This window comes from Nuphar pumila, chromosome 3 (genome assembly GCF_984573655.1).
Source record: "Nuphar pumila chromosome 3, dmNupPumi1.hap1.1, whole genome shotgun sequence".
In the NCBI taxonomy this organism is placed as follows: domain Eukaryota; kingdom Viridiplantae; phylum Streptophyta; class Magnoliopsida; order Nymphaeales; family Nymphaeaceae; genus Nuphar; species Nuphar pumila.
This window is the reverse complement of record NC_143251.1, coordinates 3079685-3101774: the sequence shown is the minus strand read 5'-3', so window position 1 is coordinate 3101774 and position 22090 is coordinate 3079685. Positions and strand designations below refer to the sequence as shown.

The window sequence follows — 22090 nt, the reverse complement described above, 5'->3', positions numbered from 1 at the left end:
GTCTACGGGTGAAAAACAAACTGGCCTTCTTTGTGCCTCCAAACAAAAACCAAACTGTTGTCTTTTTGGAGGATAAAAGGGCAGGCAACAGGTTATGGCAGACCATGAGAGGTTGATGGAACAGAACAATATATATCTAAATCCTCTTGTTCGAACTTGGGGCTTCTCAGAGTAATTGGTCTGTCCTAACAAATTTGAGTATTAACTCCGTATGGAACACTTCAAAAAGCCATAGCTGCACGTGTTTGATTTGACTGCAGATGTGTTTAAGTAGAAAAACATGCTTTGGTTTGAATTGTTTTGATGAAAAAGTTGGGGTTTTTCATTCCAAAGTTTTGGTGCAATATGGACAGTTAATGTTCAGATTCTTAACATATCTTAACATAAGAAATTCCCGTAGAGATCAACATTTACAGGGTTTGATTTACAGAACATGCAATAAAACTTTACAAAATCAATATAGTTGAGACCGGTCCATAACCAACTTGATATATATATATATATATAGGGAGAGAGAGAGAGAGAGAAATGAGTAGGTGCTAAATGATACATGCCAAATGAGTTTTTTCTGCTCTTTCAATATTTTTTTTTACAGTTCCGACCCTATAAATGTGTTGGACATGGTCGATTTAAGAGGAATCCACACCTGAATCATGCGTTTTTTATGAAAGAAATGATATTTGAAGCATTGAAATTTTACAAAGATTTTGGACCGTTGATTTTCCAACCTTATAAAAACTCACCCATGTGTCGGAATCGAACACTTCAAGAGCTAATCCGTGTAAAATCAAGGGGATAGATCACATCTGTACGGTCAAAATTTTAAAATACCCTGAGAAACTCAATTAGCATATTTCATTTAACCCCTACCCATTACTCTCTCTCTCTCTCTCCCTATATATATATATATATATATATATATTGGGCAGAAAAAAAACCTCAGTGGACACCATCCGCTCAGGTCTGGTTGAGAAGTTGGTAGGCAGCTACCACTATATATAAGAAAAGTGGTAGCTGCCTACCAGGAACCTATCTTAGTGAACAAGTATTTTCAAGTTGTTTTTTTGTAAATCTGACTCTGCAAATGTGTTTAACACGGTCTAATTGATAGAAAATGACAATTGAATAGCGTTTTTTTATAAAAAAAATATGATTTTTTAAGCCTTAAATATTTATGAAATCTTAAGCCATTGATTTTTAATTTTTATAAAAACATACAAAACACAGCGTTTCCAAAACAGCAGTTAATGCGTTTTTCACTCAAACGTTTGAAAGCAAAGCAAGAAAAACTCTCATAAGATTTTTTTTTTTTGTTTTAACCATAGCATGACCACCGTAACCCACACTTCTATTGTAGGATAACCCTTTTAAGACGGAAGCAGATGAGCGTTTTTGCTCATGCCGACATTTTGGATGAATGCCACGTGGTTTTGTTGAGTTTTGAGCTTTTTAAAATGCAAATCGGATGGCCACGATGTCGGCATGAGCAAAAACGCTCATGTTCAGCATGACCCGATCTGCTTCCCTTTAAGACTGACAGCCTTAAGTTTGTAGCCATTATTCTCGCCTATAAAGGGAGAGGATGAGGAACAAAAGGGGGGCAGGTTGGGGAGGGAGCGTTGGGAGGTAGGGGAAGAGTGGTTGGGGAGATTTGATGAAGCCAAAGAAAAAGAAGTGGGTGCCATCTGTAACGCTTCCCCACCCTGGTTGGATTGGAAAATTTTACCACCAAGCCTCACGGTTTTCGTATTCATTGGTATTTCGAACCAGCCAGCAGCACCGACAACAACGTGCAGGGGAAGCGTTGCAGAAAGCGGTGTATATTCTTTTTCCCTATATTTCAGGTTAGAGAGAGAAAGAGGGAAGGGAGGATCGATCGATTGCAGGAAGAGAAAAAGGAGGAGAACCCATTGTTTTTTTTTTCCTGGTGAGGATTGTCGATGCAAGGAGGGGTCGCGTGCAGGAGGAAAGGGAGAGAAGGGTGTGTGATGGAGACCAAGAAGGCGAGAAAATTCGAGTGCCGATTTGTGAAGTATGAGGAGTTGCCGGAGTACTTGAAGGACAATGAGTTCATATTGGATTATTATAGGGCTGAGTGGCCTTTGAAGGAATCCGTCCTCAGCATCTTCTCCTGGCACAACGAGACGCTCAACATTTGGACGTATGGTTCTCTCTCTCTGTTTCTGCATCTCTTAAGAAACGCATTAATTTTTTTGTTTTCTATTGTTGGTATTGGGATATCATATATAATCTGATTGATATTGCAAAATCATATGATTGAATTGTACTTGCAGGCATTTGACAGGTTTTTTCCTTTTCTTGGTTCTTACCATCATTAGCATCATAGAAATGCCGGACCTTCTGACCAATTTCTCATGGTCTCTCTCTCTCTCTCTCTCCATAAATTTGGTTGATTAAATATGTTGGTGTCCTTAGCCTAAAAACAATATATTGGTGTATTACTTACAGGTCCCTACCATCTCATGCCAACACCAATAGCTCAGACAACTTGATTCATGTAAGTCAGATTCTATTATTTCGTAATATGTGGTGCGGCTCATTCTTGAATTGGCGAGGTTTTTCTCGAGTGCTACTGGCTTTTCTTGGGTTGATTGGAACCAAGTCATCCAATATATTTCCATTCTGACTCGGATTTGGTTTTGGGTACACAAAGATGGTAGTAGTTTGGTATCTGCCAACCAGCTTATTTGGCCCTTTGACATGGATGGCAGCTCATCGGGCCATACTTGCAGATAGGGTTGGGAAACGAGATGAGCCATGCCACTCATGGCTGGCTGGGTTTGTAAAGAGCTTGTTCAAACTCGTGAAATATGCTCGGCAAGCCGAACATGAACAACAAATGTTCGGCTCAGATCGTATAAGCTCTTTAACTAGTAATAGATATAGTTTACATATATTTTATATCATAGAGTATAGATGACTGAAGTGTTTGGCTTACAAGCAATAGGTTTAGAGTTCAAATTCTATTGCTGATAGCTTTAAAACAATACATGCATTTTGTAAATGATCCGGTTTGAGCTTGGTTCGGTTTAGAATTTATATTATTTTCATTTTTAAAAAAGTATTTTTTTTGGTAAACAGGCCAGTTCAAGCTCACACTCGCTATGAGCCCGAGTTTGGCTCGATTTCCTTAAAAATAAGCTTAGATTGAACACCCTTTGTTTAGTTCATTCAGCTAGTTTACCAGCTCTACTTATAGATGCTTGTACTCCACCGATATGGTCCAAGCCCACTACACCTACGTCAACACAGGCCCAGGCCCAGTAACTGGAGCAGTCCCCATCCAAGGTGATCGCCATCTCATAAGAGGTTGCGTGTCCCTACTTAAAAGGTGGTTAACAACATCCTCATTACTGGTTCACAGGAAATTCACTTGGTTGAAAGACAAGCAAATAACAAGCTAGACAGAAAGACAATTTTCAATTATAAATTGTTTATTTAATTAGTGATCGGATATTAATATCATTAGTTACTTTTAAGTATGGCTGGTTAACAAGCTGAGCTTCGGCAATTCGGGCTCGGCTCGTTAAGGGTACACCATAGCTCGGGCTTGTGAGCTCATCACAATCTGAGCTTTGCAAGCCGGTCACAAGCAGGCTTGTTTTCTTAAAAAAAGAATTTAAGTATTTTTAAGCTTGAAGATATATAAAATATAGTATAATGCAAATATAAAACATATATAATATGCATATTATATATAAAATATAATATATATAAAATATATTATATGTAAAACAAGCCTATACTAGCTGAGCCAAGCCGTGCTTGCCATGTTCGTGCTCTCGGCTCATTTACCTAAACGAGCTGGCTTGTAACTCGACTCACTGAGCTCAATTTTTGAGCCGAGCAGAACTGTGACCTGCTCATCTCGTTTCCCAGCCCTACTTTTTAAGAAGCCAACACACACCGGCTTCTTCGATTGCTGGACTCGTGTTTCATCTCTCTGAGTGAGCTCACCTATGTTATGGGTTTGTTTTTTATTTTCAGCTGGTCCACAGGGACGTTATCCTAGCAGAGGGAAAAGGCAGCAGCAGGCCAGGTGCACCAGTGCCAAGATGGCCATGGCTAGTCTTTCTCGTGGGATCAATGCTGTGCCTGCTCTGCAGCACCCTCTCGCACCTCCTCGCCTGCCACTCCCACAAGCTGAACCTCTTCTTCCGTCGCCTCGACTACGCCGGCATCACCCTCATGATCGTCTCCTCCTTCTTCCCTCCCATTTACTACGTCTTCCTCTGTCAGCCTCTGTGGCGCTTCCTCTACCTCTCCTCCATTGCTTCTCTGGGAGTGTTTGCAGTCGTCACGATCCTCACTCCCGCATTCTCCTCGGCGCAATTCCGGCCGTTCCGTGCCACGCTCTTCTTGGCCATGGGATTCTCCGGCGTGGTGCCGGCAGTTCATGCACTGTGGCTCAACTGGGACCAGCCTCACTGCCACCTGACCTTGGCCTATGAGCTGGCCATGGCCTTCTTCTATGCTGCTGGTGCTGGGTTCTATGTGAGCAGGGTGCCTGAGAAGTGGAAGCCTGGGGCCTTTGACATTGCTGGGCACAGCCACCAGATCTTTCATGTGTTTGTCATTGCTGGAGCCCTGGCCCACTATGGTGCAACTCTCGTGCTGCTCGGTTGGCGTGATGGGACCACGTGCCACCCCATGTGAGCCGGATGGCCCGCCCCTGTTTTTTTTTTAAAGATATGAGGGTTTTGTTTGGTCCCACTCTTCTGTCAGTCATATTGCTTGTTGAGGAACTATATATAAGACTTCATTATATTACAAGTTATTTAGGTGGCTGCGCTGAGCTGTCTCCGTTTGAATGCCGCGGGTTGTGTATTGGAAGAAACAAAACAGTGTGGGTGCCGTTTGATTACCTCCGATCCGGTGATCTCACACCCATAGGATATAAAAATCTTGGGATATCACATCTTTTGATTTCAAACCGGATAAAAAGATTCAAGTGTTTGATGAACACAACAAGAGAGAAAGAGAGAGAGAGAGAGAGAAAAACGTGAGTATGAGATTCATGTAAAGGTACTTGGTCCAGGGATGCTCCCTCTCTTCCCCTCCCCTCACCCATCGGATGCCACACATTCCACCCCAGGAGGGTCGTGTGTGTTCTCCTCGAAACACAAATTGGTGGCCAAGAAATATTTTGGGACCCACGATAATTTATATGCCAATGTTGTCTATGATGACTTTATAATAAAATAACATATAAAAAAGGTAGATATGCTTTTGATGGAAATGTCAATATGCGTTAGACAAAAATGTCTTGCTTCCCGTATATAAATTTGCATGTTCCACCTTTGTTTTTAGCTTGTGCTACAACACATGGCTGCCTTCTCATTCCTGCCTTGTGTTAGATAGAAAACTTATCCTGGTTCGTTCCTACCTCATGGAGATAACTATAAATCAAACGTCTGGTTCGATCATTGGTGGGCGTCAAAGGGGGATTTGTCGGCCATCTCTTTTTACAGTCTTCTATTCTTCTTCATTTTCGTTAGGCAGTATGAAAAAAAATAATGACGCACAAACATTCCAACAAGTGCCATTAAAGCGTCGTGAGTACCTTTCCATGTCATGATGTTATTGTTGAAGAACGTATGTCATCGTGAGTGTCATTAAGGCGCTGTTTTGTTATTGCAGGTAGATTATATCGTTTCAACGGTTGGAAACTTGAAGACATTTGTAAGACGTTGAGACTTGTTGAAAAGAATGTTTGGTTACAGATGCGAGCAAGGGCCTCTACCCCACCCGGTATCATCCATTCACTCAGTATATGCAATGTAACCAAATTGCAATTGCCGTATATCGATTTGTAAGCTATTATGTGTTTTCTAGTGATGATTTGTGAGATATTATTTTGTTTGTTAATATCGATTTGTAATATATTATGTTGAATTGCCGTATATCGATTTGTAAGATATTATGTGTTTTCTATTATCGATTTATGAGATATTGTTTTGTTTGTTAATATCGATTTGTAATCTATTATGCTGATTTGTCGTATATTGATTTGTAAGATATTATATGTTTTCTACTGTCGATTTATAAGATATTATTTTGTTTGTTACTATCAATTTGTAATATATTATACTAAATTATCGTATATCAATTTTTAAGATATTATGTGTTTTTGAGTATCGATTTGTGAGATATGGTTTTGTTTGTTAATATCGATTTATAAGCTATTATGTTGAATTTCCGTATATCAATTTGCAAGATATTTTGTGTTTTCTATTATCGATTTGTGAGATATTGTTTTGTTTGTTACTATCGATTTGTAATATATTTTGCTGAATTGCCGCATATCGATTTGTAAGATATTATGCTGAATTGCCGTATACCGATTTGTAATATATTATGCTGAATTATCGTATATCGATTTGTAAGATATTATGCGTTTTCGAGTATCGATTTGTGAGATATGGTTTTGTTTGTTAATATCGATTTGTAAGCTATTATGCTTAACTAATCAGTAGCCGTTGTTATATGCATCTTGAATAAATCATAGTAAACGTATGCGCTGGCTAACGCAAATTAATATTTTGCACATGAGAGTATTGAGTATATAAACTAGCTGCAGTGAAGATGATGTATCTCAATCATTGGGAAGTCATGGAGCAACAAACATTTATACTATCGACACACTTGAAGAATTGAATATGTGCGTTAATGATGCACATGATAAGAGGGATGTAGGCATTGGATTCACTCTTGACTTGAATATTCCAGCAGACGAAATGCAATTCGATAATGAGGTAGACGATCATGATAGTTCATTTGACAAAGGTGCAGGCACCTCAAGTCTACATGATAGTACACTTGACTTTGTTCTCGTAGAGGAAATGCAGTTTAATAATGAGAAAGCTACATACAAATTTTACAATGATTATGCCTTAAAACTTGGCTTTAGTGTTAGAAGGTATTCTTGGGCAAAAAATGCACAGGGTGTCGTGGTGAGAAAGGCATATGTTTTTTCTAAGCAAGGTTGAAAGAAGTCAAGTAGAAATCCAACAAGGAGCAAGTCAGATTCAAGGTGCAGTTGTCCAGCGAGAATGGTGTTAAGAAGACTTTCGAATGAGAAATATATAGTTCGTACTTTAATCAATGATCATAACCATGAATTAGCCGCTTCATTTATGACTCCTATGTTAAGATCACATCGTAAAGTAACTGAAGCACATGCTGTAATTGCTGAAATAGCTGATAGCGCCGGCATTGCACCAAGGAAGACACACAACTTTTGCTCGCACGTAGATGGTGGTCGCGAGAATGTACCATTCACACCTATGGATCTAAGAAACTACTTGAGAAGGAAGACGTCAGAAAACATAAAGAATGGAGGAATATGTGCTTTGGTTGATTACCTATAGAAAAAATCAAACATTGACCCTGGTTTATTTAGTGCAATGCAACTGGATAAAGATGGGTATGCTGTGAGTATGTTTTGGGCAGATTCAAAGTCAAGAGTGGATTATGAATGCTTCAATGATGTGCTTATTTTTGATACGACAATCAAGATTAATACGAAACAATGACCATTTGTGTAGTTTGTCGGAGTGAACCATCACTCACGGAGTTGAATATTAGGCAGTGCTTTTTTTGTATGACCAGACCAAGAAAACCTTTGAGTGGTTGTTCAGAGTATTTACACAGACAATGAATGGGAAGCACCCTGAAGCTATACTTACAGATGGTGATCATGCAATTGCAGCTGCAATGTCTCATGTATGACCATATACACATCATCGCCTATGTTTGTGGCATATCTTTTAAAATATAACAAAAAACATATGACGTATTTTTAATTAGAAGGTAGGGTTTGATAAAAAGTTTAGACAATGTGTACTTGAGAGCATAGATGAGACCACCTTTATGTCTGATTGGGAGCAAATGATTCAGATGTACGACCTTGAAGACTGTGTGTGGTTACAACATTTATATGTAGACAAAGAGAAGTGAGCATTGACATATGAAAGACAATACTTTTGTACAAATATGATAAGCACACAAAGAGCTGAATCTATGCATGCCACACTGAAAAAAACCTTATATTCATGTTTAACAATATTTTATTTTATGGAACAATATGAATTATTTGTAGACGGTCTTAGACAGAATGAACTTGAACAAGATGTGAAATACTTCAACACTCGCCCTGTAACTTTGGGCATGAAAATATTGATGCGACCTGCAGATCTGTATACACTAACTATATTTGAATGAACTAAGAAGCATTTTATACAGGTCATGAATTTCAACATAAAAAGATGTATGCAATATGAGAATCTGCACAAATACTATGTTGTATGAGAGGGCGAAAAACATCAAAAAAGACAAGAAGCACATGTTACGTACAATATTGACAACGAAACAGTTGAATGCACGTGCAAAATATTTGAATTCAAACGTATTTTATGTCATCATGCATTAAAGACACTTAATCAAGAGAAGATACAAGAAATACCTGAGTCATATATAATGTGAAGATGAATGGGACAAGCAAAGATTAAACTGCTAGATACAATTAATGTCAGTCCATCTAGTGTTGATGAGAAGTGCCAGATAGCCTCCCGTTACCAACAACTATGCAGGTCACTTATGCATATTGTAGATTTGACATCGAAAAGCGAAGAAGCCTATGTATGTATGAGAAACATGTAAAAAAAATTAGTTGAAAAAATGCAGTTAATTTACCATGAGTCTGTTGCATCTCGTGAAGACCAATCTAAGAAAATGGGATCGAACAACTTAGGTAAAAATCACGCTTCCTCTGACCCTCCCTCTCCTCCTCCTCCTGCTTCTTTCTTTGTCTTTCCTTCTCTTCTTCGTCCTCCTTCTCATTCCTTTGATTTTCTCTCTCCTCCTCCTTCTTTTGCTTTCGCTTCTCCTCCTTCTCCTTATTCTTCCTTTGCTTTTCTCTCTCCTCCTCCTCCTTTTGCCTTCGCTTCTGTTCTTCCTTTTTCTTATTATTCCTTTGCTTTCCCCTATAGTTCACCTCCTCCTTTCTTTGCCTTGATTTCCTTTGCTTTTTTTCATTATCCTCCTACTTCCTTTCATTTTGCTTCTCTTAGTCATCCTTCGTCTTCTTTTTCATCTATACTTCTTCCTCATCATTCTTTGTTGGATTATCATCTTCAATATTTGACGGATTAGGCTCCGCTCTATACTTTACCAGCAATTTCTTCTTTTCTTTATCATTCCCAATATTCATTATTCTGTAGTATGCTTCTAATTGCTCATACAAAGCATACTGTTGAATGATTTCGTCAAGAGTTTTCCCCGCTAACGATTGCGCGTTTCTTCTGTTAGGAATGTAAGCCATTGGTAACCTGCAAAACACAAAAACTTACCGAGATGGCAAAAGGTGCTCCAGCGAAAGAAGATGAAGCGTTAGAATTTTTGTAGAACATTTAGGGGAAAATATCGCGAAGAACTCCTTTTATAGCCGAGGAGTTTATTGCTTATGAGACCCGCCAAAGATTTTTTATCAGTTCACATTTTTGGCGGTTCACGTCTTATAATAAAAGATTTTATAATGACGTCGTTGTCGACCACAAAGATCTACCTTTGTTGCAAAAATATTGTCATAGTATAACGCAATCAGATGATCAAATATCATACAAATCGATATGGAAATTACTGTTGATAGATTATAAATCGATATACAAAATTAGGATAGAAATCGATATTTAGAATCAAGTCAATATCTTAAATCACTATTAAGAATCAAAACAACATCTTAAATCGACATGAAAATTCCTATTGATAATGAAATTCCTAATATATTATGCGATATGTATATCGATGTGTAAGATATTAGGTATTTTCTAGTATTGATTCTTAAGATATTATACCATGCATTGTCCTATCGCGACCTACATAATGATGTCTATGTCTGCCATAACTAAATGAAAATCTAAATTGGCATGAGTACAAATTGCGATACAATTGCACGAACAAATCGTTGTCTCATCTAGTCTTCAAATTTACACATCGTTATACACATCGTTTAGGGTTTAGGTATAATGTTTAGGATTTAGGTTTAGGGTTTAGGGTTTAAGGTTTAAGGTTTAGGGCTTAGTGTTAGGGTTTAGTAAGATATGATACAATTTGTAAATCCCTTTCTTTATCATTCTCAATCCTCATTATATAAATCATAAATCATTGTTGCTTTAAATGTATAAATCATAAATCATAAATCATTAAATATATAAATCGTTGCTCCTTTAAATGTATAAACGATTTATACGTATAAAGACTATGAATTGTCATGATTTGCTACATCACGATCTGTACAACCTTGTCACGAAACCCATCAAATAATCAAACTAAATCCCTTTGAATATCCTGTTGCGATTTGCCTTTACGAACTTTTTCTAAGCGAACGATACATTCCATCGCGATTTATAAAATGACTAATTCATAAATGGCGGAAAGAAAACTAAACAAATCGACACAATGTTTAGACTTAGTAAAAAACAAATCAAGTTAACTTCAAAGATACATACGTCATTGTGTAAATAGCTCTGAGACAGTATCTGGTATAACGATTTACACTGACTGATAAAAGGCGAATAAATACAAAATAATAATATTTTTCCTCAAGCAATTTGCTTTTACGAGCAATGTCTATGTGAACGATATGTCCTTTCAAGATTTACACACTGACTGATTCATAAAAGAAGGAAAAGAAAATCAATAAACAAATTGACATGATATTTATACTTAGTAAACTACAAATCTTGACTTAGTAGCAAATCGATATCACTGCACGATAATTGATATAACGATTTGCTTGATAACGATTGGCCTTTTGCAAATTAATTTTATGAGCTTTGTATATATGAACATATCCTACTACGATTTATACAATGACTGATTCATAAAAGGCGGAAAGGAAAATACAATAAATAAATCAACACGATGTTTAGGCAAAGTAAACTATAAATCGAGTTAACTTCAATGATACATTACAACCACATTCATTTACAAAATATATGAGTGATGGACATTCTTTGCTTCTCATGCAAATATCCTCAGCTGAACATTCTTTGCTTTCAAAGTGCCACACATTCTTTGTTTTCATAGATCCTCCAATGTTATCACTCTTGACACAAAGTTCATATTCCAGCTAGCAAGAGCTCTAGAGAGATATATATGCGATCAGCACATAGAATTGTTTTGCAGTAGGAAATGAGCGCACTCTTGAGAATATGCTTCACAAACTCCAGCTCAGGCACTCACCACTAGAAGAAACCAATTCGATGTGCATATTTATCATGAAGTATATCAAAGGTAGGCAGATATTTTTCCAACTACGAATTTTGGTTTGCGAACAATGGAGGATCCGACAGTAAAAATAGATCAAATAGATGAACATCAACATCACCCCCTATCTATCATGCAGAATATCTGTGCTTGGTCCAGTATGGCGGCAATGATTAAAGATGATTATGGTCATTATATTATGCGTAAGCTTCGATATACTTCATGATAAATACGTCATCGTCGTATGTGTCATGAATATATCGATGTATACACAGAAGATAACAACCATAATTATCATCGAAGATTATACAAATCTTTTCTCACAGCATGAAACAACTACGTTATCAACATCAAAACCCATGTATCAAGCACATGTAGAAGGAACACAGAAGAACAAAGAAGAAAGAAAAATAAAAGGGAGAAGAAGAAGAAGAAGAAGAAGGCGGAGGAGAAAAAAGAAGAAAAAGAAGAAATTGCGCTGTCGCAGAAAAGAGGAAAAGAGGTTAAATAGATTAGCATTTTAGACATGGACAACGGGTCATGTCGGGTCAGGTCGGGTAGGGTTTTACATAGAATAGGGCTTTACACAAATCTATATTAGGGTTTTACATAAAATAGAGTTTTAGGCACATGTACATAAATCAACATAACATTTAGACTTAGTAAAGTACAAATCTATTTACTACTTGATAACTATTTAAAAGTTGTAAATCGCTATCACTGTTATATAGAAGAAGTGTTCTATCATGATCTGTACATCAATAAACATTAAGTTAAAGTTGCAAATCATTATCACTATTTTATAGAAGAAGTGTTCTATCAAGATCTGTACAGCAACAGACCTAAATTGGAAACGATTTGTTCTATCACGATTTGCGTTTACAAGTTTTGTCTATGTGAACGATATCCTATCACGATTTGCTTTTACGAGCATTTTCTATGTGAACGATATGTCATATCACGATTTACCTAATGATTGATTCATAAAAGGCGGAAGGAAATAGCTGTAAACAAATTGATACAATGTTTAGACTTACTAAAGAACAAAGACACGATGTTTAGGGTTTAGGGTTTTGGGGTTCAGAGTTATGGTCTAGGTTTTAGGGTTTAGGGTTTAAGGTTAAGGGTTTAGTAATTTATTAAGGGTTTAGGGTTTACCGTTAGGGTTTAGTAAGATATTAAGGGTTTAGGGTTTAGGGTTTAGGGTTTAGGTTTAGGGTTTAGTAACAAATCAACACGACATTTAGACTTAGTAAAGTACAAATCGATTTACAACTTGATAACTATCATGATTTGCTTTTATGGGCATTTTCTACGTGAACGATATGTCGTATAGCTATTTACTTGATACCAATTCATAAAAGGCGAAAAGGAAAAACAATAAACAAATCAACACGATGTTTAGACTTACTAAAGAACAAATCGACACAATGTTTAGGGTTTGGGGTTTAGGGTTTAGGGTTTAGGGTTTAGGGTTCATGGTTTTGGGTTTAGGGTTTAGGGTTTCGAGTTTAGGGTTTATGTTGTAGGGATTGGGGTTTAGGGTTTATGATTTAGGGTTTAGGGTTTAGGGTTTATGTTGTAGGGATTGAGGCTTAGGGTTTATGATTTAGGGTTTAGGGTTTATGATTTAGGGTTTAGGGCTTAGGGTTTAGGGTATAGGGTTTAGGGCTTAGGGATTGGGGTTTAGGGTTTATGATTTAGGGTTTAGGGTTTCAGGTTTAGGGGTTATGGTTTAGGGTTTTAGGTTTAGGGGTTATGGTTTAGGGTTTAGGGTTTAGGGTTTAGGGTTGAGTAATATATTAAGGGTTTAGGGTTTATGTTGTAGGAATTGGGGTTTAGGGTTTATGATTTAGGGTTTAGGGTTTTGGGTTTAGGGTTTAGGGTTTAGGTTTTAGGGTTTAGGGTTTATGGTTTATGGTTTATGGTTTAGTGTTCAGAGTTTCGGGTTTAGGGGTTATGGTTTAGGGTCATTTAGCGATTTCTATGGAAATCACTTTAAAGCTTTGTACCTGTAATTAAATAGTTGTCACGTGAATCACTATCATCAACAATTATAAATCGCTATTGCATCAAACATATAAATCATTCTTGCTTTAAACGTATAAATCATTGCTTCAAACTTACAAATCGATGTAGAAATTGCACCCTTCATAAGTACATATTGTTGTAATGTTTGGGCTTCAACAATAAACCTCATTGTACGATTTAACAAACTTCAGTACAAATCTTGTTAACTTTATATATCATAAATCGCTACTGCGTTAAATGTATAAATCCTTGTTGCTTTAAATGTATAAATCATAAATCATAAATCGTGTCAATTTGGCTTTGTTACCAAAATATATGTCATTCATTTATAAAAAGAAACATCGTTTCACATCCCGCTCGTTGTAAAAAATCGATATGCCTTGTGAGACCTGTATTTTGGTTGACGATTTATGAGATTTACGCAATGACGTCTATGTCGGCCACAATGATTTGCCTTTGTATAGAAAATATTGGAATAGTATAATGCAAATCGTGGTTGTAGTAATATACTATCGATTTGAGAGATATTGTTTTGTTTGTTAATATAAATTTGTAAGCTATTATGCTTTATTTTTGTATCGATTTGTAATATATTATGCGATATGTATATCGATTTGTAACATATTATGTGTTGGCTAGTTTTAATTTTAAGATATTTGTATTATAATATTGAAACGTGTGCGTGCGACATTTACATTGTTGCACGATTGCGGTGGCGATTTACGTATTCAAATCATTATTTATTTAGCGATTAAAATTGAAATCGCTTCACAGCATCGTAGCTGTCATTAAATTATTGTCACGTGAATCACTATCGTCAACACATATATATGCTAAGTCGTTTCTTTTATTGGTATGGTAAATAACAACTCGATGCAGGAAGATTTCATTTTGCATGGTCGGCAGGAAGAAATCCTTTTGCCTCATAAGTGCACATAGTTTTCATTCTCCACCTCCTTCCTTTGCTTTTCCTTCTCTTCGTCATCCTTCTTCTTCTTCATCTTTAGTGCTTCCTCATCCTTCTTCGTTTGCTTTTCATCTTCAATATCTGCTACATCAGGCTCCGCGATTTGTATTTATGATTTATGAAGTTATCATGATTGCTGTTGTCCAGGGTTTGTGAGGCATAACAGTACTTACGTTTATCGTATCAATTTGTAATATGAATAAGCGATTATGCTGAATTGTCATATCGATTTATAGTATGTTATGCGATATGTACATTGATTGGTGTGTTCAAATCGTTGCTCATTTAGCGATTTCTATTAAAATCGCTGCACATCATTTGAAGTATGAATCATTGTAAATAGATATTATGTGTTTGCTAGTGTCAATTATTACGACGTCAAAACATGTTAATACTATAAATCATTACTTTTATTGGCATGATAAATAATAACTCGAAGATCATTACAAATAACTGAATGACATTGAATGTTGAAGAAAGTTTACAAAGTTTGTATACTGAGTTAATAAGCTCCAGTTTATTACACTCCTCAGGAGTGATACCTTATCATGCTTCCAACCACCTTATCATGCTTTGTCATGCTTCCAACCACCTTTCCTTTGGCAGGGTCAACCCATTCTTTGTAAAAATCTTTAATTATTTCTCTTCGATGAGTATGTACAACCATCAATTGAAACAATATTGAACATAACAAACATATGAGAAACTATATCGATTTGAATGGTGCAGCGGGCTGCCATTGCGAATGAGCTCGTTTGCTTACAAATGATATGTGGGATCTGACCCCTAATACAAATTTGTTGTCAGAACTTCTGCAGAAGAACATGGAGCTACCAGCTGCAGAGTATACTTTTGAATTTACTCTTATTGATTTAATATCTGATAGACCTCAACTGCACGACAAAGGTGATTCAATAGCAGACGATGGTAAAATGTGCTCCGACAACAGACGACAACAATGGGTGCTCCCACGACAGCAGACGACGACAAAGAGTTTTCCTTCGGAGGTGTAAGGGTGATCCGGAACGGAGAGGGCGACATATTTCGAAGTTGAGACTCTCCAAGAAGAGGTGTTTACTGCTTAGGGCGAAAACAAACAGTTATCCTCCATTTTTTGGCTGAAGGACATTTTGGTACATTACTCGAAACGTCGTTTGATGGCGCTAATGGCAGGAAAGGATACTTAAGTCTTTACAAATGCACCGAACTTCGATGCTAAGTGATGCACACACACACGAAGAAACGAGCCCCCCACATGCTTACATACGTGGGGCTCATTCCTACCCTAGAATGCGTGTTTTGGGCGAAACATATAACCTGCTTCGTTCTACCCCACCCCACTTCCTCAGAGTCCGGATCGTGCTATCTTTTGGCACAAAATTTTTGCATTAAGCACCTGATGGCCCTCCATCAGGCCTGGGCCCCACAACTGACAAGTTTGATGGTGCATCCCCAAGATGGAGGGTAATCCGGTGCTTAAGGCATGTTTGATGGCGCGTCTCATGGAACTAAAAACGTCATTTTCATACGTTTTGTAACAAACATGGGATACAGCGGATGTACGAAACGCCATCGGCCACGTCCAGAATATGGTGTAAATACCGTTTCACCCTCCTGTTATGAAAATAACAAGGACGGGAGGAACAAATTTTAAAAAAGAAAGATGCCTCGATGGGGGCGCCCGACTCTCTCTATGCAGCGGCAAGAGGGCGGAGGAGTGACCGGTGGAGGGGGCGGCGGCAAGGCCGGTGGAGGGGCGGCGGTGCCGATAGCTAGAGATATTTCTGAAGTTAGGTTGAAGAACTCGTTTGAAGTTAGGTCGAAGAACTCGTCTGAGGAGGTATTGAGACGATGGAGGAAGCTGTGTGGTTCGTCAAGAACTCCAAGCGAAAGTTTAGCTTCACTGCGAACCTCTCCAAGATATCAGAAGCAAAGGCCATGTAGAAAACCAACCATGTAGTCTCTCTCTCAGGCTTCTTTGGTAATTAATGCTTGTTTGTTTTGATTTTTGTTGGTCTTCGGAGGATTGTGATCAGAAGAAAAGTGCAAAAATTCCAAGTTTGATTTTTCCCTTTTTATGGGTAGAAAGAGCAAAATCATTGTTTTGATGGAAATTTGAGAGAAGAAATGCTGTAATGATAATTTCTCTAGATAAATATCTTTTTTGGCTTATTCTCTAGAGACATGTACCTAATTTCTCTAGAAATTCCAAGTTTGGTTTTTCTTTTTTTAGGTAAATATCTCTAGATCATTTTTGTTTTTGAAAAACTTCAAGATTTTGTTGATAAATTATTTATTTTTTATTTTCCCAAAATTTTTCCAATAAGAACCTAAGAAAACTAAAAAAGTTAAAAGTCTTACCAAAAATCATTTTATGTTTTTGAACATAAATGTGATTTTAAATATATATTTTTTGAACATTTTTAAACAATTTTCAGTTGTTAGATCCAATATGAGATTTTAGATTCTAAACATTTTTTTTATGCAAAATGGTGAGTGAATCGGGCCAAAATCAAGTAATTCTACCCATTACATTTATGTTCAAATTTAAAAGTATACTCTGCCCACCCTAACCCATCGAAAGTGGGGTCAGGGCGAATGCCGACCCAATGAGAGATCCGGTCAGAGTGGATATCACCCAACCTGACTTCTTTTTCGTGCTGGAATAACGAGTGAGAGAGTTTTTCATGTGCGAATAACCATGTTAAATCAAGATCCAGATTCTCTTGCACATTGTTCATATTTGGACTAAGACATGACATGGTCATCTTGTTAAAAGAGCTTCATTCTGGATAACTGACATGATTAACATAAACTTTTGATTTAGGATCAAGTTCGGGTCCAGAAACTGAACCGAGACCCTCATTTGGTTGGAGCAGGTTGTAAAGGGGTCAGATTTGTTCATTTCATAGGTTCAACCTACTTAAAAATGGGCTGATCTGGTCTTACAGTCAAGATCTAACCAAAATATGTTTGACCAGTTTACTTCCTGAGTTGATCATAGCATACTAGATCTTGAATGGTGCAGATCCAACTGAAAGCGTACATGCATGGGTTGGATCAAGGGTTTGGACCATGACTCTACTAGCATATGCTTGATTTGTGTCTAACTTGTTGGATTTGGTTTATATTTATTCACTACGTCCTGAAGCAACCCTAACCAGGTCCGAATATGTGACCAATAATAACAATTCTATCCAATGCTAAGTGAGAGGTAGGTAGCATGAAATGTAGGCCTGCTACCGGGAGTGGCATTTTCATTATATTTGAAAAAGTGAGGCACATTTAATTTGGCTTTCTAGAATTTAAATTGGGAAAGCTTGTCTCAATTAGCATATCTATCGATGATGTTTGTTATGATTTAGTTTTTTTTATTATGACATAAATGTTTAGTAAAAATTGTAAAGTTTTTTGTATTTTTTTAATTACTATTAGTTATGAATTTATGAATAATGAATGCTTGATTTTTAGTAGAATATTAGGGGTTTCATTTTTTATCAATTAACATAAATACAAAATTTATGAAGTTTGTAGGAATTAGGGTTTTAATTTGATTTTTATAAATTATCATGACCATTTAATTATGGTTTTAGGGGTTTTATGCATTTTTGTTTTTCAATTGGCATCAAACATGAATCCATGAATAATAAATGCTTGATTTTAGTTAGAATATCAAGGATTTCATTTTTTTATCAATTAGCATAAATGAGACTTCCATGATTTTATCAAATGCTATTTTTTATAATGAATTAGCAATGAATCAATTACAAATTGTTTTCTAAATATTAAAAATCAATGTTATCAATTGTAAAAAGGTACACTTTAGATAACTATTTGATTTTTTTAAACATATTATTAGTATAGTTTATTAATAAATATTTTTTCTTTTTTACTGTATATTTATGCTCACCCTAGTTTAGATTTCTCACTCGGCCGCTGTTTTAAAGCCTTCTTAATGTGAACATCAGATAGATGAAGTTTAAAAATATACTAAAATGGGCAACAAAAGCAGATCTTGAAGATGCCTAGACCTTAGAATACCATAAAAGAAGCAGATTTATTTCATAGGTTTCTAATGCACTGAAAATCATTAATTTTGATATCAAAAGTAAAAGATAAGCTTATGGCTGGTGATAATGTCAGCATTTATACTTGGCATTAATAAAAAGTGTTAAGTTCTATTCAAATACCAAAAACTAAGATGTTGGTCTCATCATGAACAGAGTATGAGTTCTGATTTTGCAATTTTCCTGATCTGAATGTATGGTTCTCTGAAAATGTTGCATGCACAACTCTGAAAGATACTTGACTCGTATATCTGAAAGTGGCTTTTGTAGCCTTTGTTTCACATTTACACTGCTTAGGCTTGTCTAAGTTTTTAATTTTTTTATCGTTAGGACAGCCTAAAAACTTAGGAGAGTGCCTCTAGGGAAGTAAATGGTTCGGGTTTGGGTTTGGGTTCGGGTCGGATGTAGTCAATACTAGATTCAAATAACTGATATTGGCTAATCAGAGCGGGATAGAGATTTGAATCCACAGTAAAGGTAATACCGAATCTGATTAAATAGATGTAACCAGATTCGGTTAAGAGATCGTAAACAGAGTGCAAATCTGATTACTAATAGGATGTGGTTTCCTTTACCAAAATCTGACTAATTGGAGTCTAATTGGGTTGGATGTAGGATAACATCTGGCCCCTTGACATCTCTAAGTGCTTGGTGGGTGCTTTCATTAGAAAGAAATATCTTCCTTAGCATTGTTTTACCTGGAAATCAAAACATCCTGCTTTGTTAAGAGTTTTAACTTGAGACTTGAAAAATGGGTGTCTTCTTTTCTTACTGCCCAAGTCAAAATTTAAGATCTTATTAATCTCTTCTTCCAAAGAAGCCTTGCGATTTCTCCAATACTCCAGGGCTTTCAAGAACTCATCCACAAAGAGCGTTAATACTAATTGCTTATATTTTACAGGACTGCTTTGGATTCAGTATTGTTGGTGGAAATAAGGGGAAGCTGTTATATGGGGAAAGAAGAGATTTAACAATGGGAAGTTCCCAGCTATCCACAGCTTATTTGGTTAGTGAGGGAATTGTGGGAGTAAGCATTTCTAGAATTAGTTATTTTACTAAGCTCAAACCTGAGAGGCAATTCTTAAACTATCAGATAGGATTTCAGAAAGAGATGGATATTGGTGACTTCCCTCCTTTCATATACAACCCCTTGGACACATCCATATGCATCCAAGGGTCTGATTGCTTGAAGTAGCTTCAAGTTTCCCAAATACATGAAGAATATAATTATGAAAAATATGAAGCCATTTGAATCACTTTGGCAAACATCTCATCGAGAGATACACTCTTTGTCACAAGATTCAAAATATGTGTTTGTGCTGTGGCCATTCTTGTTCTTTGATGCATTGATATTGTTGTTTAGGTATCGTAGACACCCCAAATTTGACTGAGTCATTTCATAACATTTTAGAGTTATTCCAAGTTTAACTTTATTTTTTGCCTTCAAAACCACATCCTTAAAATTTTTGTCAAAAAGACCAATTAAGCTAGACGATTTTAACTTTCATATAAGCCAATAGCCTCCCCTGATATTAAAATAAAAAATTATAATAAAAACAAGTCAATAGCCTCTAACGACACATGTAGTTTCGTTAGGAGACTTTGAGGTGTCGTTACTAGACAAGGAACTGTTGGCCTGAATTTGCATGTGTTGTCAGCATTTTACTAATGACATATTGATTATCGTTGGCATTCCTCCAACGATACATAAATTGTCATAAGCAGCATGTATCGTTAGTATCATGTGTTATTAGCGGTCAATCTGGTTAAAAACACATGCCATATGAAGCTAAGCTTCTCTAAGTCTTTATTCTCATCCTCCAAATTCATGAGATAAGATTCCTTGAACCTAGCCTAAGTATCTAGAGTCCTAAAAGGTCTTTTGTTTATTTCTTCCCTAATCCCAAAGTTAGGAAACCCCCAACCAATAAAAAAAAGAGCACCTAACCCTCAATCCATCAGATCTCACCACCTCCATCATGGACAGATTTGTATTCACAGATCCCCAATATGTAGGAACAATGCATGTATCTACCAAAAATTCTATAAATAAGAGTCTAGTCTTCCCAATTCATCATCTGGTATTGGAGATCTAGAAGCCCCGTTACTCTACAAAAATTCTTACTCGCCCTAGCTTCCTAGTACCTAGTGCCCCAACCTTTTTTAGACAGGTCTAGCCTAGCTAAGCTTATTCAACTTAGCCTACGACCCAGATCCCTTATCCCACCTAGCCTTCTCAAGCCCGCGTATAGCCAAAGTGTTGCTAGAGTTCCACCCCGCTCATCACCATAGTAGCAAAAGGCTATCTAAGCTCAATGTGAAATTCAATAGCTTTTGTGTGTCTTTCATTTATTCTGTTATTTCAAGCATGTTTTTTTTTAACTTTCCAATACTTGCTTGTGTTGAGTATTTTTTTTTGAGCCTTGGTGGTGGCTCAAACCATCAAGCTCATTTGTTTTTTAAGATTTGCGTACATGGTATGACTACTCGCAAGCTAAAGCCCGACATTGAAGACTTCAAACTCCTGGTGCAACTGATCTTTGTTTCTAATATTCAGATCTGGTTTTTGAATCCAATTTTTTTTTTTTTTTTGGGATAATAATTTGGGGATTCACAGGTATATAGCAATATAATTGAGAAGGCACCGTTAAGCAACATAATTAAGCATTCTAAGAAACTTACTACTGAACTTTTTATGTTGTGGAATAAATTTTCCTCAGAATTTTCTAGTTGAGCAACCAAGTTTAAACAATAATGGAAGCAAATCATTTACTGTAGTCACAGACTAGTATTTCCAGTTTCTTTCATACAAGAATCCAATCCCTTCATCCCTTTAAAACTGAATTTTGATGAAAATATAAGGATTATTTTTTATAATGTAATTTGCTTGTTTTAAATGATAAAGGGATCTGTTTAGCGATTTATTCGGATGAAATATGTTCACATTCAAGAGGAATTTTTGTTTGAAAAGAGACCATGAGACCTGGTATTCTGTAAGATGCTAGTATGAACATCTTCAATCCCTTTAGAGTTCTGTTGTACCGAGTTTCTCCTCAATTCTCTTACTTTTGCATATAGTATGGCACACTGATGGTTACCATTAAATCTCAAGTTCTAAGTTCTTCAACTAAGTAATGAGGATTTAAATCGGACAAGCCTTGGAGGGTCTGCAACATGTGTTCTTTCAAATAGGTTTGCCTAAAATTTGCCCTATTTACAGACTGAGGACCACGGGCTAGCAAATCTTGGGAAGATGCTAGTGTTGATCTTTTGTGGTACTTTTTTTCTTTTTAAATTCTATCACTGGCAGTCCTATATGAAGATGCTTCACAACATTTTTTGAACTATTTGAATTTTATCTTTATATAAAATTCTCTAATGGCTATGCAATTCTATAGCTCCCCTATAGGGGAAAGCAAAAAAGCAACACAAAAGAATGCTAAGAGTGGCAAATACAATATCAGAGATACATTTTAATCCATGTGGACTAGAAGTCCTTTGGTATATCTTCTCTCTTCAGTCTTCTCCAATCCTGCCAACAGATTTGACCAAATCTTAACTTATTCCACACCAGTAGGAATGAATTTTTGTGTATTCACAAAAACAATCAACCAATAGCCCTCACACCTTGCAAAATCTTTTGCCTTCCAGAAGCTCAATGAGACTTCATTTTCACAAAGTTTTTCTCTTTCTTTTCTCTTAAGCATAGCAGAAAGAAGAAACACTTTGCTGCCCC

The 22090-nt window shown here is 36.5% G+C and overlaps 1 protein-coding gene across 1 annotated transcript; it reads left to right on the top strand.

Annotated features, from left to right (window-relative positions):
- Positions 1-1594: 1594 nt before the first annotated feature.
- Positions 1595-4808, top strand: LOC149841655 (heptahelical transmembrane protein ADIPOR2-like). The gene is made up of 4 exons (XM_089998621.1): positions 1595-2161; positions 2295-2378; positions 2470-2518; positions 4009-4808. Exons 1-4 carry the CDS (start codon positions 1941-1943, stop codon positions 4675-4677), a joined length of 1023 nt encoding a protein of 340 aa, XP_089854747.1. The 5' UTR covers positions 1595-1940; the 3' UTR covers positions 4678-4808.
- Positions 4809-22090: the final 17282 nt, after the last annotated feature.